This window comes from Chionomys nivalis, chromosome 6, assembly GCF_950005125.1.
Source record: "Chionomys nivalis chromosome 6, mChiNiv1.1, whole genome shotgun sequence".
Classification (NCBI taxonomy): Eukaryota; Metazoa; Chordata; class Mammalia; order Rodentia; family Cricetidae; genus Chionomys; species Chionomys nivalis.
Window position 1 is genome coordinate 64,778,282 of NC_080091.1, and position 20,210 is coordinate 64,798,491.

The 20,210-nt window shown below is 35.1% G+C and overlaps 1 protein-coding gene across 5 annotated transcripts in view; it reads right to left on the minus strand.

Annotated features, from left to right (window-relative positions):
* Positions 1 to 559: 559 nt before the first annotated feature.
* Positions 560 to 20,210, minus strand: part of Arap2 (ArfGAP with RhoGAP domain, ankyrin repeat and PH domain 2) — a 169,904-nt gene continuing 150,253 nt past the window's right edge. For all 5 annotated transcript variants that reach the window (XM_057771585.1, XM_057771581.1, XM_057771582.1 and 2 more), the window contains 5 exons: positions 14,574 to 14,656; positions 13,595 to 13,630; positions 11,785 to 11,848; positions 6,370 to 6,504; positions 560 to 4,117 (listed from right to left, as the gene is read on the minus strand). In XM_057771585.1, the coding sequence (XP_057627568.1) occupies positions 3,743 to 4,117; positions 6,370 to 6,504; positions 11,785 to 11,848; positions 13,595 to 13,630; positions 14,574 to 14,656 (693 nt within the window). In that variant the 3' untranslated portion in view covers positions 560 to 3,742. The remainder of the gene's footprint in view (positions 4,118 to 6,369; positions 6,505 to 11,784; positions 11,849 to 13,594; positions 13,631 to 14,573; positions 14,657 to 20,210) is intronic.

A 20,210-nucleotide genomic window follows, 5' to 3' on the forward strand; every position in this document is an offset into this window, starting at 1 on the left:
TCACTCACAGAAAAAAAAATGTGTTTATCTGAAACAAAGCTACTGGCTATAAAGTGTGTTGTATTATAGAAGTTTGGGGATAACGGTTTTGCTGTAAATTAGTGTCTTTATGGAAAGCATATATGCACTTCAGGTTCTTACTTTCTTCATCTGTTTTAAACTAAAAACATGTCCAAAAGGCATAAAATAGGTGTTGATGTCAGTATTTATTTCGTACTTCCAGGGGTTAATGATATATTGGGACATTTACTTACCACCTTACTGTTGTTCTCACTTTCGTCTGTTTTAATGTGTTATATATAAACATATAATACAGAGCATATATCAACACATATATAACACATAAAACCAATAACATATTATATATAATATATATATAATGATAAAAATTAAAAAATGATTTTTATTTTTTAAGCAGGTGCCCTGTAGGTAATATATGTACCCTTGTATTACAAGTTTTCTACAAATTTTACACTCACTTTTTTTCTGCTAACTGAAACTTCAGAAGCTTTAATGCCACTCTTGTACTATACTAAGAAGATAGTGTTAGTCAGTTTGTCACTCATGAGCTGAATGACCTGCTTAATCTCTCTCCCCTACATTTATGACATAGAAAGCAGTAAGAGGTGACATGAAAGGGCCAAGAAACGGAGTTTGAGATACATTGGTCCTCTGGTGGCCATGAAACCACTTTGTTTTGTAGATGCCCTAATGTCCTCCAAGGGAACTTCTCAGAACAGAACAGAGCACATTCTCATGGTCTCTGTTAACGCAAGCAACTCTTGAGAAGAACTATCTCAAAGTAAGTCATGTTTTGGAGATTTTGATAGTTAAGGATAAATGTGAGCTGTTAGGACATTTCAACCAATGCAATGTGGAAATTAGCTTTATCAGTATGCACGTTAGCACAAAAGGAAAAGAAATCTTCTTGAAGCATTTTGAAAGCCAGCAATATCTATTTGGATAAAATAACAACTATAGAAACACATTAATAACTACTATAGATTGGTCCTCACTCTATTAATATTATTTACCTAATATACTTGACTTAAAATGCACGTCTATGCATGAATAAATTTTACACGTACACAATATAGTCACAAAAGTGTGAAGCAGTTATTACTGTGACTTAAATATATTTTAACCAATAATTTTATTTAAAGTTGTAACTTTGAGAAGGTATGGGTTATTAAAATTTTACATCCTACATATGCAGTCATGGTAGAGAAGGTAAAGACAATGTAGTTGTGAACACTTTAAAATTTACTAACCCAAAATAACTGTATGCTTTAAAAAGACACACTTTAGTAATCTGTAGGATTCATTAGTGTGTGGTTTCCAATTAGCAATGAATATAGATGCATGTGATGGCAAAATGTTCCCATTTTACGACCAAGTCTCACTTCTACTGAGTAATGTCTTGGAAGAAATTCTGATAAGCTGGTAAGAGTGTGAGACATCTTCACACATGATAATCAGATGTTAAAGAGAAACTCCCATTTTCTATAGCATCCCCTTCTGCAATATGCAGTCTCTGAGCACTTTAGAATTAAAGTTGACAAACTTAATGAGCAAGGGCAATCAGCAGCCCATCTATACGCAAGTCAGAGCCTTGCCTTCACTGATCCTGCTTTCAGGTCTCAGGGCCATTTTGATGAACCTCTGTGTAATGTCGTTACAGATCATGGCTGACAACTGAGTTTATGGGAACAGAAATGAAAGTGAGTACTACTGAGTCCTTTGAGGAAATACATGTATGTATCCAGCCTTTAAAATAAAAGGACACTTATTTTGATGTGCTTTTAAGGTGACAAAGGACTGTTAGATGCATCATATTCAATTTTTTAAAACAGAAAAAAAATGATAAAGTACTTGATTCATTTCACCAAAATAACTTTAGATTTCTGAGAGGAATGAAAAAATAGAAGAGTCATATTCTAATGGACTTGTAAAACTATTTTAATTTTTACTCAAAAATCTGTGAGATATAGCCATTAGCCCTTATGTTACATTTTTAAAATTAAGACAATTGTTCATGAAAAGAAGAAAAACAGAAGTGATCAGAGTTTAAGCTCAACTTTCAGGGGAAATTCCAGTAGAGTAGTTCCAAGAGTATAGCACTTCCCCAACAAGGCCAATGATATTTATTTCCATGTCCCTTTATTTCATAAAAATATAAATATCATTACTTATCAGAAATAAGTTTACTAAAATTAATTTTTCCTTTCCAAACAACATGATATCTTCTTTGAAGAAAGAGTCCACAGTAGTGACACCAACTCATAAAACCGCCCTGCAGTTTTACTTATTATTTCATTTAACATTTTATTTGGATTTAAAGACTACATACCACTTACTCCTGGTATCTGCTATAACAAATGTAAGTGGTTAACATAGCTGAGTGAAGACAGACTTAGTGCTTCATATCCTCGTTTACCAGCGAGAGAGTGGCTGAAATAAGGGCTTTAGTACATGCTATAGGAGAGGACTAAGAAGTGTTGAGAACGAAGATTTGCTATGTAAATTCCAGTTTAACAAAAGCACTGTCTTTGACAGGAACTATTATTCATAAGCTAGTGTAGTCTGACTCATGAAAATTGTCAAATCTGTATGTCATCATTATGTGGCAACAAAAATGCAGGGCTATGTCATTTCCACCGGTAGAAAGGAAAGACTGAGGGGAACGCGAAGTGCCTGCCTGCAAATGTCGTAAAGGCAGCCATTGGCATACATTGACACTTCCAGTTGATACTGACATTGCAGAAGGAAGCATTATAATGTTACATTAGCAAACATTATAATGTTACATTTCAAAATGAAACAACATCAACAACAGCCAAAACATAGAATAAAGGAAAAATAGCAAAAGACCCCATGGTAATGAATTGTGTTCGTACCAAAAATACAGTTGGGAGCCCTAAGGAATCCCCAGCATGAAGCAACAGTGTAAATGACATCCATGCTGGGTCCATGTACGCACTCTTCAGTGCAAAGTTCCTCTGAGTGAACACTGACAGACAGTTCTGGTGTACTGAACATGTCTTGGGGCTTATCTACTCACACCCGTGCTACCACTGCCATGAGCTGGCTGGATAGTATTGTTGAAAACACTTAAGACACTGAGATTTTTTCATAATAAGCAGTTTTTCCTTAACATGCTTTGTTTCTCAATGAATTAGAATGAATGTTAGGTCACCTCCTTGGTTAGTAGAATATTTTTTAACGTCTTGTCCTTCTTTCCAATGTAGGTTGAACAGCAACTGAAATATTTCTCCCCTTTTGAACTCATTTCCCTTCTTTTCCCTAAGATGGACCCTATGTAAACCTAAAAACACATGGCAACTTAATATACAAGCCTTCTCAAAGTGCAAAATATGATACAATTTCATAGGCTTCATGTACACACAGCATTTTATACAATACAGTACAGATTTCTGCTCATAAATTACCCTCACTTACACATCTACTTTCAAAGATCTGGCCACTTATAGTGACCCCAAAAATTATTACAGTTAATACAATTGAACTTTACGAGTCTCCAGACCAAAATAAAGTTGATCTTACACCCAACCTCATATGTACATATTTTAAAATGTTCTTTAAATGCTTGGGTATACATAAACAAATATCTTATATACAGACAAATTTGTCTAGATAGAAGAACTCAATAATTACAGTTTGATTTCTAGTTTGCACACATTGTACACAATATTAAAAAAATATAACTTGTGTGATGATTTATTTATTTCTGTAATGTCTGTTCATTCTGCAACTCTTTAGGAAGGGTTCTTGACCTCTGGAGAACCACACTAAGTTCCTCGATGACCTTTGATGGCAGCTTATGATCGTGGTCTAAAGTTGCCTTGCTGTTCCTGTCCTCAGTCTTCTTCGGAGTCTTTGGACCTTTATAGCCCTTTGGTAGACTGTGTGGGATCTCTGCCTCTGTGTCCTCCAAGCAGTTGAAACTGCGATGTTTTCTGGCACGATTTCTAAGTTTATCATCTTTGTGCTCCAAGCAGTGGGCTATGATGGAGGCTCTGTCTTTTAAGCTGGGGTCCACAAAGTCTCGATCATGCTTTTCACACAGTCGCAGTCTTTCAAGTTCTGCTCTTGCACTCTAAAATTAGTGGAAAATTAAATATGTCACAGTAAAGCAATACTTGAGACAACTGATATTTACAAAATACACTAAGCAAACAGTTGATGCTTCCCATTCTATAGTTCATTGTATTCTATGATACATACTCGAATTTGATTTTGCTCTAAGCAGCTTGCATGTCTAGATTTTGTTTTTCTTTTTAACAGGGCAGACATCACTTTAATAAATCCTCTCGTGCAGCAGAACTTAGTTACCACTAATAACGCTGCAAAGTAGTGGTTACTAGTTCCGTACAGGGAAGGAACCGAGGATGCAAAGTTTAGAAAAAGTTCACAATTTATTAGAAGCCAGTGTGCCACAGGTAGTATCAAGCTTATAAAATCTTAAATATTACATTCGCCTCTTCCTAAGAAGTTTCCACGGCCAACGATGTTCATTTCTAGATTTCTTCAGTTGTCTTACTACTTACTAATTTATCAATCTAATGTTAGAAGTCTCCAGGAAAACTTCCCTGCCTGGATGAGGCATTCAATACAACTTCTTTCCAAGAGCACTTAAAAAAAAAATCAACAAGTCGGCATTTTCTAGAAAGCCAAGAACTACTCTGAAAAGCAATATTTCCTGCCTATGAGTCATGACATGACTGCATTATTTCTCAAAACACATTCTACATGGTAACGTTAAACTGCTTTCCTTTTTAAACCAAAAGTAAGAAATCTTTGGGCATTTTATTATTATATCTTTTATATAATTGTATTACTCCAATATAATTCTATAGAAAAGTTCTTAATGATTTGTATGAAAAACTTTATTTTTGATTAATGTTGCCTTTATACTATTTAAAGTAAGTTTTAGTGTTTTTAAAGTATTAGGATATTTAAAAAATCTATTAGCCAAATTTATTGAATAACAAAAAGGTACAAAACTTGTTTCATTTATTTTAATTACTCATATATTTTCTAGCAATTAATAGTTCATAGAATTATTATGAGAAACTCTAATATTTCTTCCCAGTTTTAGTTTATCTGTCTTTTGTTGTATTTTGTTTGTTTGTTTGTTTTTATCCTAGGCATGTTAAAAATTATACTTAAGGTTTTGAGATTAGGAAATATGTTGTAGATTTATTTATCTACAGCTGATACTGATTAATGTATTTTTAATCTTAAAATTTTATCTTTTGTTTCTCTATTGGTCACAAGGCAGTGTCAGGAGACACTGGTCACTGAAAGGCAAATGCCCACTGTATAATGTCTTCACTGGATCAAGTTGTGATTCCCCGGCCCGAGTGCTAATGAGATGTAATCTAGATTTTTGATTGGCTAAGTAGCCCACAGCCCTGCAAAGTAGACTACTTTCAAAAGCTCTAGTTATAGAATCAACAGGGATGCAGTCATAGATTCATAGAGATTTAATTTTTCATTTTATAACATTAGTGAGGCAAGATCACATATGCCAGCTTTCAAGTATATTCTGGCACAAGAAACATGTATACAATATATGCTCACTACAGTATTTATAAAGATTAATTCTAACAGCTTAGCCCAAATTAAAGTTCAAAGAATGTATAATTTATATGACCTTTTACGTTGGTTGGTTTATTTTTACTTGTTTGTTTCTTAATTTTTGTCTTTGAAAAATTCAGTAAGGTACTATGCCAAGGGTCATTCCCAAAGTGAGTTTTGAGAGTAAGCAGCCATGCTCCTTTCCAAGAGCCCCAGCTTTCTGTTCAGAAACAGTACTTCTATTCTCCAACATCACAAGACGGCGAAAGGAAAACACACTCACTTCTTTGAAAAATCTCAAATCATTCATATTAATTCATAAAAATATTCAGAATTTATCTTGTGGCTCCTTTAAAACATCCCAAGTTTCCAAGTCTGGACTGTGATGCTAGACTAAGGTATCTGTAACATGATTTAGGCATATTTTTGCTCCATATTTACTCAAAGGATATATAAGTAATCTTGGGAAATTGATTTGAGACCAGATTTGCAGTCACGGTGTCTATATAAATAGGTAAAATTGCTTGGCTACTTGAGAGACCAGGAGTGGTGTCATGTATATGTAATGTGAATGGGATTAAAGCAAGTAGCAGAGAGTTACCAACACAGTTCTCTTCACGCATTATGAACCTTGGACATCATTGAGCTGTGCAAAGTGATTACTGGTAGGCTTCTGAAGCCAATGAGGTAGTTAATTTACTCAGCCATGTTAAGTTGTAGGAAAATAAACAGTGGAGGTAAAAAAGAGAAAACAAAATCATAACCAACCTCAATATTCTTCTGGGCCTGGGATGCATTCCTCTCATGTTGGATGGGAATCAGAGGTAAACCTCCAATCTTGGGATTTTTGGTTATTGAACGCTTTCGTTCTTTTCCAGCTGGTGGCCATATATCATTCTCATGCTGTGGAAATAAGGATTTAGTGCCATTGGTGTGTGATTTCATTATGTGCTACACCACATAAGTCACTTGGCTCCCCACACATCCACACCAAATAATCTACTTTCTGTGAGAATGCCATTTGTAATGACTTCCACATTGACTCTGGCAGGCACTTGGCTCCAGGATGTGAAATTCTTAAGTGAACCGAGCTTTGAGGTCTCAGTTCAATTTCTAACTCTCAAACACATGCCCTCTGTACTACTTATCAAAGCAAATGGTAGAAAAGATTGGAGAAAAATGGCAAGTCTTTTTGTAAAGCAAAAATAATGTACTTGTCTGTATTTCTAAGCCCTGTAATAGAAGTAACTACACATTTCCTGCTTATATCAAAGGTGAATTTAATATGAAAATAACTTGTTCTTATATATCTCAAATTGACCTAAGGCATGGATATTTGGAAAAAAAATTAGCCCTATTTTGTGACCTTTTGAAAAATGTTGCTTTTCCATCTAATTGAATTTCAATGAAATGCTACCCTTTACACACACATTTATAGTGAAAATCACTCTATAACAGAAAGAGTGGTGCATTTGTCCTCAAATTATGGACCGAATTCAAGTCCACGACACCATCATAGTCATGCTCAGAAAAAAAACAAAGCAAAACAATTTTTAATGGGGGATAAAGCCCACAGGTAAAAATGTAAGCTCTAAGTGCTTAATCCTCAAAATAAACATACAAAAAGGTATTTAAAGAATTTTTCTATTTCCTAGGGTAGATTAACATTTTAGAAGCAAGGAAAGGCAAATTGATTTTCAGATAGCAATCTATTAAAGAAACAAACAATGAATACCAAAGTAAAATGAGTTTTCAGATATTTGATGAAATAAAAATAAATTCTAATTATATATAACTAAAACCTCACTATTTTGCTCAAATTTTAAGATACACCAACAAATTTTTATGTGTAGTTAGGATTTTAACATAGTGTTTTATTGCAAATAATTCATTTCCAGATGTATTGACATTGTAGCCAATATATTGTACTTCTAATTTATAATGAGGGGCATATTATGCCTTTACCAATATATATACATTCATTTAATCCTCAAACATTCTACAGTAAAGGTCCAATTACTGTCAGACTTGATATATACTCTTAAAATCATGGAGGCATTTATCTCCATTCATAAAACGTTTCAAACTTCATTACATTACTTTTTTTATGTCAGGGCTCCAAATACGGTTAAAATACTTTTGATATTTTACAATTGGGATATTCTGAACAAGTAAAATTGAGAGATAACAGGTTAAGCAGGTACTCAGGAACTTTGTAAATTATGCTTACAATTTCTTGAGATAAATGGGGAGGGTTTCCAGGTTTAGAGAATGTTTTCATTTAACATTTATAAGCTATTGGTAAGTGACTTCATAAGTCACATAACAGAGATTATCAAGTTGGGTATTGTACTATTGACAGCACAGTCAATAACCACACTGCCAATCTCCAATTCTGCTTCTCACTTTCCAACTTAGTCCTTTCTATCTTTTCTGCTTCCACTTTCCAACTTAGTCCTTTCTATCTTTTCTGCTTCCACTGTAGATATTCTTTTGACTTTTCACCCTTGATGCTATTTACCATCATTATTCTTCTATGTCTTCCTTTTCCCTGTCCTTCATATCCTGACTTGGGTTGCATGGTGAATTTGTAAATTTACTTCCTTATAATTTTCCTCAAGATCTGTGCTTCTTTTCCTTTTATTTACATTTGTTTCTTCAAAGCCCTGAACTTCATTATAATTTGCTTGTAATTGATGGATTAGAAAATACAGAGGACTTTTCTATAGACCATCTTCACTTTAGAGTTAACTTTAAACTCACAGTAAACACTGCCATAGGACAACTAGTTTCCTCATTGTTTGAATATTACTTTCCCTCACCCTAAAATTTCTAACAGCTTTTCCTGCCTCACAGAGCTAAACCCACTTATATAATTAAAAAAAATCACTAATCACTTAAATATATAATTTTATATTGTAAGATATTCTAATTGTCCTACATACATAGCCATGTAAGTGAGTTTGCTATCAGTTTCCTTTCATTTGCTATCAGCAGTTGCTCTGATTGCAAGTAACCTTTCTCCATTATGACTTAAATTGCCTAGTGGGCCAGGATATAATAGTTCTGTAGTCAATAACCTGGGAAAAATAAAAATTTCCATAATTATTGAAATTGAAAATCATGAAGTATTCAGATGTCAACATACGCCAAATTTACAATTTATTAATATTGTACTTAAGACTGAGCTATTCTGAGTCTCTAGGAGCCTCTCCAGTGAATGTAATAGAAGATAGACAGACCTCCCTATGAACATACAAGTAAGAAAAAGCCAATTTCATGGACATGGTACCCCATACATAGTACTTATCTGTTGTATAAAACATGACATCTCAGATTATGGAAAATTTGCTTTTCCATATGCATTTCAGAAAGAAACTCAAGTGAAAATGAAACAACAACAAAGCCTTACTTCAATGGAAAAAATAAGTCTTGTTACAAACACAAAAATTAGGCTAATCAACCCAATTATAAAATGGGGCACTGAGATGAACAGAGAATTCTCAACAGAAGAAGTTCAAATGGCCAAAGACACTTAAGGTCATGCTCAACTTTCTTAGTGATCAGGGAAATGCAAATCAAGACAACTTTAAGATACCATCTTACACCTGTCAGAATGGCTAAAATCAAAAACACCAAGGATAGCCTTTGCTGGAGAGGTTGTGGAGGAAGGGGCACACTCATCCATTGCTGGTGGGAATGCAAACTTGTGCAACCACTTTGGAAAGCAGTGTGGTGGTTTCTCAGGAAATTCGGGATAAACCTACCCATGGACCCAGCAATACCACTCTTAGGAATATACCCAAGAGATGCCCTGTCATACAACAAAAGTATATGCTCAACTATGTTCATAGCAGCATTGTTTGTAATAGCCAGAACCTGGAAACAACCTAGATGCCCTTCAATAGAAGAATGGATGAAGAAAGTATGAAATATATATATATATATATATATATATATATATATATATATATATATATATATTAGAGTACTACTCAGCAGTAAAATATTAGGGTCCTCTTTAATTTCTACTACTACTTCTAACTAAATAGACAATGAATTAAAAAAAATCACTTTATCTCTAAAACATTCCTCAATCTTTATGTTTTGCACAGTGTCTCCACCTAAGAACATGTGTCACACAGATGTTCTTGCTGTTTCCTCCTGTGCTGTGATGTGAGATTCCCCCGTGTATGCTATGAATATGTCTTATTACCATTGGTTAGTAAAGAATCTGCTTTGGCCTACGGCAGGGGAGAATATAGGTTTGTGTGAAAAAAAACTAAACAGAATGCAGGGAGAAAAAAGGCAGAGTCAGGGAGACGCCCATGTAGCTACTGAAGGAGAAAGATGTCAGAACCTTACTAGTAAACCACAGCTTTGTGGTGATACATAGATTAATAAAAATGGGTTAATTTAATTTTGTAAGAGCTAGCTAAGAATAAACCTGAACCATAAGCCAAACAACATTGTAATTAATACAGTTTCTGTGTGATTATTCAGGTCTCATGTTACAGTGCTGTCTCAATAATGGTTTTTCAATTTAAAAACACTGCAATTATATCCTTCCTTATTTCAAGTTCTAATCAAGCTCTCACACCTTCCTTGTCTCATATCCTCCCTTAGTAATATGTTTAGGACAGTTGTGAAATGAACTCACTGTGGTGTCACCTCAAGTCTTGGAGCTCTTGGTCTCATCCATAGAGCAACAGCCTCCAACCCTTGTACAGAACTCAGCTCACCTATTACCCTTTCAGAAATGCACTCCCTGAGAACTACTCTGAACCTGTGTTCTTTTTTACCTAAGTAACACCACCTCCTTTCCCAATTCATATTAGCTTCATTGTATCACACATTTCACTTCAGACCTGATTCAATTATATGTCTATTTAGTCATTGTTTTCATGTTTTGGAAACTCTTAGTATACATTTTGGAAAGCACTATAGGCTCCATGAGGCAAATGTATAAGAGAGCCAAATAAGGAAGAATCATTCTTAATGAGTTTACAATATAGCAGAAAAGGCACAAACAAAACAACTAATTATACATATGCTTTTAATGAGAGCTCCAAATGGAGAAGTACTTTTCATTCCTTGACTTTCAATATGGAAGTCTATTGACTCCAATTCTGAAAATAAAAACATCAGTTTAATTGTGCTGTAAACAAATACTGTTATAGCTTTTGAGTGTATGCTTTCAACTTAGACAAAATACTTCACATTTCGAGTTTTGGTTTTTAAGTATAGTACAGGTATCTAGTTTTTCAAGATGAAGAAATGACTCAAATGTTAACAATTCACTTTTTTTCTCCCTACAAATATATTACAGAACAGTGGTTTGGTGATAAAGTGAAAAAGTTTAAAAGTGGCATCTCTATTCATCAGTGGAGAAATTAGGAAACTACATCACAGGGAAATGCTTTTCAGAACAAAACAGAACTAGATTTGGGAGTGAGCTAACTTTTTCATTGTAAGAAATATGAATGCATCTGAACAGCAATAGTGACAACTTATTCATTAGCCATGCATCCTAATGCTCTGTGAGAAGCAGTGCTGCTAATTCAGCTAGAAATGGTTGAAAAACAAACCCTTTCCATTAATAGGCCTATTTAACCCTTTGTCAAGAGAATGTTCCTTCAAGTGGAAGATACAGTGTGAAGCTGGGTCGATGGGTCTCAGTAAACTCTGAGAGGTGTACACTATTTCAAGGAACAGTTTCAACAAATTCCAGGTTCTACTATGAATCATAATGGATAGAATACTTGATTTTGACAAAGTATTTATCATAGAAGAGGTATCAAAGAAATGTACTTTTCTAGCTTTGCCTCTGTAATGACAGAGGAGGAAGGATGAGAGGTGAAGGCCAAGTGCTTACTTCTCTATGAAGATCTGCATGTCATTGCAGAGCAGTGAGAACTCAGCCAAGGCAACTATCTGAAATAGCACATTCCCCCTAAGCCTAAGGGCCCTGTGCTGGAAGGAACAAGAAGCCTAGACAGTCAAAATAGTCTTCTCTCTCAAAGAGCAATAGAAAAATTTGGATTTTGATATGTAAAAATATATTTAAGTGAAATGTACCAATTGTATACACTATAAACATAAATTCAATAAAAATAACAAGCATACTAGCATTTCCTTTAAATGCAGCTTATAGTAGATTAGATGTCATAACAGATATCATACCTGGGCAATAAAGATACTGGCCATCCACTCCTTCTGGGCTTGTAAACTGTCACAACACAGGTGCCTACAAAATAAGGTTTATGCAGTAAATACTTGTGAAAGACAGCTGCTCTTCCACACTGTGGTTAGGAATAGTTAAAACTATTTCTGAACTCTTTCAAATTTGTGTTTTAATGAAATCAAACACAGACTGTGTCAGTAGCAGTGGGTCCAGTCTTCTGGGAAGTACACCTCCAATTGGCACGAGGACAATAATCAGCAATATTTTGGAAAGGCAAAGTCAGTGTCATTCAGTGTTTTCAGGCACAAGGCAAGAAGGCATCTAATCCCCCAGAGATTCCAACTGGAACATATGTGCACATTCATGGAGTGGAAACTTCCTTTTTTTTAGAAAGGGCTTAGACATGGTTTCGTCAAATAAACATCACGATGTGTCTGTTGGCACTCACTCACTAATGTTTTACCAAAACCCTCCATAAAGCAGCTTTTGCTCTCAAGCTTTGCACAGTACATTAGGGAAGCGGGCCATGCAAACAAATAAACAGCACAGTAAGAGAAACGAAGAGGCATGTTATAGCAAAACCCAGAAATAGCTGGTGCAGGTTCAGGGAGTCTCGAGGGGCTGAGAAAAGGTCACTTTCTAGAGAGGAAGATTTTTGTACCTGATGTTACAATGAAATAATGGACATTTCAATGAAATTATACTCTTCACATTCTTGGACTTATCAATAATAAGTAAAAACAAGTCATTTGGAAAATATGATATTCTGAAGCTTGTTTCCTTTTTCATTAGTCTTGTTAAGTGTTTGGGTGAAAGTGTCACCCCAGCCTCTGGCACCCATCCTTGGAGCTGGAATGGGACAGGAAGCTCCATTTCAAGGCCCCCCACCCCCACCCCGGGAGTTGCCTTGATCCGGACTCCACCTCTTGGAAAGCCCACCAAGCAGTGATCCCTCACTAGGGAGGGTCAAAAAGCCCACCAAGTGGTAGACCACTCCCACAGGCTATTTAGGCGGCCATTCAGAAAAGGAATAAGTGGACTCTGGGTCTCTCCCTCTCTCTCATCCCCTCACCATGCTTTCTGGGTCACCCTGGGAGAGGTACATTAAACGTGGGCATCCTTTATTCAGTCTAATTTGGTCTGATTAGAACTATTTGCTTCTGCGGAGAGGCTCGTCTTAAAAAATGTACCTAACATTAAGACACTGTCTTATTTTATCACCAGGCAAATGTGAAATCATCTTCTATGGTCGCTAGAGAGATGTCAGTGGTATCTGTGTAAGGGTGCAGTAGAAAACTAAAGCAGAGTCACAGTGTAGGAGTAAAGTTACTCCCCATAAAACACATAGATTAAGAAACCCTGGCCCTAGGACTTGGTGAAGAAGGGATTTGGAAGTGTCCAACCTAATATAACCTGGAGACAAGCTAGACATAGGAGGTCAATGAGCGGCAGGCTTTAGATGCGATCTGGGAAACAGGCAGGAGAAGGGAGACAACATGAAAAAACACAAGAGGAAGCTGTTTTGAAAACAGACTATGGATTCTTTTTAAGTTTCAATTTAGGATATTACCTTTTAAAAAATGATCCTTAATTTTGCCTATTTATCTCCTAAAAGCTAGATTCTAATACTATCTATGAAAAAAATGAGATATAGTTTCTTGAAAGAGACATTGGGAAGGATGTATTAACTGAACTTAATACTAAGTCTATTTCCTTTTGCTTCTCTGTAGTACTGTCTATGGCTTAGTGTCATTCTTTACTCAAATTTGTCAATATTATATAAAATGAAAAAGCTGCCAGGAAACTTACCAGTGGTGTTTTTCAGAATATGCGGTCAATCCCCAACTGCATCAGAGGAACACAAACAATATGTTAAACACAACCCTGCCTTTGTCATCTCTTGATGTGAGGCAGCTACAGGAGGCCTCTTAACAGAACTCAGCCAAGTACCACACCCTGAGCCTCTGAAATTTAGTCATCAATGTTGATATTTGGTGCATTAATAAATTTGTGCTATCCTAAAGAGTTTGTCTCAGGCATTTTGCTATAGCAACAAATATATGATAAATATACTAAGGAAAATAATCTATGAAAATAGCTGAAATCATGTGTGTGTGTATGCACGTGCAATACATATATATGTCTTCAGCTTAAAAATTAAACATGGAGGTGAAAGTAAGAAAATATTTAAGTAATGGAATCTGAGAACACAGATCATTTAAAGAGTTTTCTGGAGTAATAAAATAATATTACTTAGTTAATCAAAGTGACTATGATAAAAAAGTATGGCATAAATTGAATGGTGTGTTCTTTAAATATTAAAAAGGCATGATATTTAAGAAGGTTCATATTTTTAGAGCTAAGAGAAAATTGCAACGCCAGAATCAAAATATTCTAAAAGTAAACCATCAGAAAGTTGGAGGAGGCTGTGATTTCTTTATTTAGTGTGCTTGGACCATTCCTCCCTATACCGAAGACACTACGCTGTCCTGTCAAGGAATGGGAGACCAAGGAATCCTGTTCTGATAGCGGCTGATAGCACCTGAGATTTCCCGACTCATCCAGGGCAGAGAGCAGTCTATAAGGAGCTTAATCTTTCCCACAGTGGGAATATCAGCCCTGTCATATACTCACAAAGCCCACTTAAAGATCTAAGTACAGATGAAGAACTTCAGGATTCACAGGTGGTAAACTAATGCCACTCATCCCTAAGCCTTTCAGCCAACTTAATTTCTGTTTTGTTTGGTTTGGTTTGTTTCCTTCTTGCCCCTTTCCTTTCAGCCTTTACCTGGTTGGGGGCTTCATTTTCTTTTTCACACCAAGATAAAACTTCATCAAGCTGAGAGAAAACATCTTGTCGTGCTTGCTGCTCTGTAAGGAAAGAAAGTGTAACGTGTAATTAAGTTAATATTTTTAACACTTCTGTAGAATATTAATAAATGCATTTAGAATTCTTTATTTTGTCCCACACTTAAAACCATATTCCAGTTTCAGAAAATTAACACTGATCTGATTATAATATGATCAAATAAATAAATTTAAGTAGCAAATGTACAACAACATAATTGACGCAAATATTGGTCGAGATGTCAGATTGCTTTGGGTTAGGTTTTATCATTGAATGATAAAAGAGTTTTATAAATGATGGATTTTACAATTAGGGAAAACAGACTATGTGCATGCAGGGACACATATTAAATGATTTTAAGTAGTTACATCGATGAAAATTACCAAAAATGACTTGTTAAAGTACATTCTAAGAGGAATTTGTGCTTTCTCTGGATCATTTACATTTTCTTCATACCCCACTGAACACAAGTATCTGCCTCAGTAAGCGTTCAAAGGATGTTAAATGTTGCTTGCAGGAGAGGAATGATAACAAGGGAGAAAGGTGGTGTAGCATTGAAGAAAACAGCATCTTCTACACCCAAGAGGACTCACAGAGACTGTGACAGAACCAACAGGAACTGCGTAGGGATAAACCAAATCAAAGCCTAGTCTTCAGAAAAGGAAATGGACACAGCGTCCAACCCCCAACCAGAAATCTATTTGTTACTGGTGCTTGCTAGGAAAGGAAATATAATTTTTCCAATGGAGTATCCTTTCTCTTTTTCTTTCTAGTAATTTTTTCATACCATCTCCTAATTTTAAGTGTATTTTTCTGTTTAATTTAGAGCTTTTTTTTCCATGTTATTTTTCCTGCTTTATTTACTTTTTTTTTTTTTGAGAGAAGAATTAACATGAAATTGGGTTAGTAGAAGTGAGGAGGGAAAATATAATCAAAATAATATATAAAGCTTTTAAATAAAGGTATTTCCAAAATAAAAAAAGAACTTCGCAGCTGCTTGCATATATTTTTCACACATCATTTGTCTACAGGGTTAACGGTTGCATCATGTTCTATTTTAAATTGGATTTAAAAAAATCACATATATTCTATTCTTTATCTGGAGATATGAACAATTGATTTTATTTAAAAAAACAGAAATAATTTATCATGAACAATTCTTCGTATCCTAAAAATTTTCGAAGAAATCATTTTAAACTGATAGGAACATAGAATTCATAAATAAGAACAAAGATTTTTGAGGTCATAGCATAGATCTACTATTTTGCGTTTTGCAAATTTGTGATTTTGCACTATTTCTCTTTGTAAGTTGAAAAATAAAATTACCATCTGGATTGAGTACTGAGAAAAGTGAGTGTGCAACCAAAGTGTTATTGTGGAAAGTTATTGCAATAGTTAACAACAACGAAAAGGCCTATCAAGCTTTGTCTAGCGATTGGTATAAAATGAGCTAACAGTAAGTAGCTACTTCTGTAAACATAGAACACACAGCCTCATGCAAATTCCAACGAATATATTTGCTAGGATGCCAGGGAAACACATCAAAGATCAAATAAAGCTCAGCATGTGCTCTGTATTAAAGTGTCACTGTGATGTCATTTCTTTATCACCAATCAAACTTGCAAAATAAAAAGTAGGAGCTATGTTCACTATGTTAAAAGCTGACTTCAGGAGAATTCAGACGAAACACTTACAGGGAAAGTAACAAAGAAGGAAGCGAGGACTCATGCCCTGCTGGCAAGTGGCCTCTGGCAGTGACTGAGCCCTGAAATTTATATAGGGAACTTATACCTACACAGTATTAGCACTATTTCTTATTATCACTGAAAATATATGCACACACATTTCATTAATTAATTGGCCATTATGGACCTGAAATAGTAACAGAAGCATAGATTATAAGAAAGCTGTTTGAACCAATCTAAGATAAAGCTTTCTTCTCCAACAATGTATACCCATGTCTTTGCTTATTTCTCTTTATTAGGACTTAACATATTTATGTGGAAATAAGGTCTTGTTCAATTGCAATTCCTGTTTGCCTTAATTATGCTTTTTATGAGATCAAACAAACTGATTATTCTTTCACTAAGACTCTCATGTGACCTCAAACTCCAAACTCACTATGTAGCCGAGTATAACCTTATCCATATTCTTCCATTTCTCAAATGCTATGATTACAGAAATGTACCACAATACTGAGATTAGACATTTTTAGCTTTTGTTAATTCAAGATATTCTGGTACAGTTGGCAGAAACTCATTTTCATGGTTTTGTAAAATTTGATGGTTGTTATTTTTAAATATTTAACTTTTTTATCAACCTGAAATTTTCTTCAGTGTAAGTAAAAATTTAAATTAAGTATTTTTTTGACAACTAGTTCACTCTAATTTATTTAACAAATGTCCATAGTTAATACATGCAATTTTTTCATAATTTTAAAAAATTAAAGAATTGTTTATTCATTTTACATACCAACCACAGTTCCTTCACTCTTACCACTCCCCCTCACCCCTAGTGCACCCCCTCATGCACTCCTCAGAAAAGGTAAGGCCTCCCATGGTGAGTTAACAAAGCCTTAGAGCTGAGGCAGGACCAAGCTGCTCCCACCTGCATCAAGGCTGAGCAAGGCATCCCACCATATGGAATGGGTTGGAAAAAGCCAGCTCATGCTTTCTTATCTATTTTCCTTTTGAGGTAAACTACCATTCTTACACAGTTATAAAAATAGAACTGTGATCATTTGAGAATTACAATATAGTTAGAAATCAATATCACTAAGGTTAAATCAATTTTTATCAGTGAAGCTTTATAGTTTCCTTCTTAGCTTCTATTTCTTGTCAAGGGCATTTAAAAATACTTGACATATTTTCTTCTCTAAAGCCAACTGAGGATTGATTTTTTTATATTGATCTTATGACTTGCTAACTTGTTGAATTGCAAGGAACAAACATTTTAAAAAATTAAATGCTTTTTGTGTGATCATGAGGTACCGCAGTTAAGAAGCCTTCTATAGATGGTGCACAAGAAACACACAGCTGGCCACTAGGCTTGCCTGCAATAAGCTGATTCCTGGTTACCTTTGTAAAGGTTAAATCATACTACAACTGAGGCTTATATCCTCCCCAGAAGTTTAGTTGGCTAATCCCTGCTACACAATGCCATGCTTACCTATACAGTAGAGTGAAGGGCAGCAATTCCAATGGCATGAGAATGCATGTCTTAGAATGCCCATACCGAATGTTGCTGGTATTTACTTATCCGGGACATTGGCAAGTCCAAGACTGCCTGCATTTCAAAGACTTTCTGATTGTAGATAAAGAGTATAAAGTATTGAAATTCCCCCACACCACTCCTGGCATGCAAGCTTATCACTTTATAACACCCTAAAGTCTCGTGTGTTTTGATGTTTCAACTCAACATGCATAGCAAGGAACCGCAAAAGTCCCAATGGAAAGTTTTATAAAAGTAAAACTCAGCTGGCATGATACCCCTCCCTCTGGTATGTCTAATTCCTGGGGAATGCCTCCATAAAGCCAATAAACTAAACTTTAATGGCATCTACAATGTGTTGCTTGAGTTACTATATTTCAATATGAAGTCATTAACTCAAGCAAATAAATAAGTGAACTTCAAAAATATTCCTGAGGCAAAAGAGAGTCTGCTTATCAGTTCATGCAACTGTTAAGGATACTCCCCCCCTTACTCATTTGCTTTCTTTTTACCTTTCCTTACTCATTTTTTCACACTATTAACAGTGTAATGGCAATGTTCTTTGAAACCTCTCACCTTTCATGTAAATCAGTTCTGAACATATTTTAATTAACATTTTCTGTGCATGGAAAACCTGTGAAAACAAATCTATCTTCCCATGTGTATTACCCTAATTTGTTGTTAATGAACATTCATAAATTATTTCCAATTAACAGTTGCTTTAAGTATACTTCTCAGTTTATAATTCCTGCTTCCTTCTCAGGAAATGATTTTCTGAATGTATACAGGGCACATATATTAGTGGAAACTGTCCCAGAGTCAAATCTTTACTCAAATAAATAGAAAGATTTTACTATTGCTTATTTAATGGTCAATCATTTGAAGAGTTAGCACTGGCAATGGCATAATAACCAATATTGACAGACGTGTGGTATTAAAAAAAATGAGTAAAGTAAAATCAGGGGTGAGAAAAAAAACATTTTGAGTTTAAAGAAAGAATCTCTGATCTGCTGTCCTTGATTGTAAGGGAATGTATGAGCTGGATAGATTTATTTTGGTGGGATAAATCGACTTTAAGGATTTATTAACCAAACTATATTCTACAACTGTGGTCCCTATGGTTTGAAGTCCTATTCATGAGATATTACAGATGATCTTGCATGTATGTCAGTCTACTGTGGGAGTGCTTGGCACCTTCACCAGTTGATGGTGTCTGGTCCCCTAGGACTGGAGATACAGATGTTTGTGAATGGCCATGCTGGTGCTATGAAGAAAATCTGGGACTGGTGGAAAAGTAGTCATTGCTCCTAGTTGCTAAGCCATCTCTCCAACCACTGTACGGTCAAATTTAAGTACACTTAGTACTATTTGGATGAAAAGGTTCAATCATATTTAAATAATTTTTCAGCCAAAACACCGAGCTAACATAATATTAATTTATTGTTCTCAAATAATCCTTGAACAATACTGAAATTTGGGAATGGATTCTGTCTTCACCTCTCATTGGATATATAGCTTCTGGCTATTTATGTAAAGTTTTTGTGACTTACTTTCTTCATGTATCAAGGAGGGATAGTGATAGTCCCTATTGCAGGGAGCTTTTAGAAATATTCCACGAAATCAGTAAATCCACATATTCTACTGCCATACAGTAGTTACGCTCTCATTATTTTGGGATATTGAGACCACAGTGCTGTTCCTTCATGAAATTAATACTAAAATATTAGCTTCTTATGAGCTTTCTGTTGGTGTATAGTAGAAAGAGTCAGAACCTTGATTGGACAAAAATATTCAATTTGATTATTAAAAGTCCTTCGGTGATATGCAATGAATACAAGCCTCTTCACCAACGGTACAAGTATGGAAGATAAATGATCAAGTAAATCAGAACAAGGTTGATGGCTCATTACAGAAAAGTAGACAAGGTTAAACCAGCCCATGTTTTAGATCACTAAAATAATCAACTGTAAAGTCCAGCTTTGATTTTCACAAATGCAAATCTGAGGTTCAAGAACCTTAAAATCCATTTGCATAACTCAAAACACATAAGTGCCTTATTTCTAAAAGTTTAAAAATTTTTGCAGAGAGAAGAGAATCACAACAGCAAACATCAACCCTGTGATCCTCAGTCGGGCTCCTTTTCGAGTGCATTAGGTCAAGCAAATCCTTGCAGAGTTCCTTCACCACAGAGTGAACAGAATGGTCTCTCACAGGGTTCCATATTGACTGTCGTGCTTCTTTTGTTTATCCATGTTGTGACATCTACTAGAAATATCATAAGTAGTTTTCTATCTACGAATACATTATTCTCCTATTTATGGAAACATCTGTGAATGAAGCTGCCAACGAACATTCATTTACAGGTGC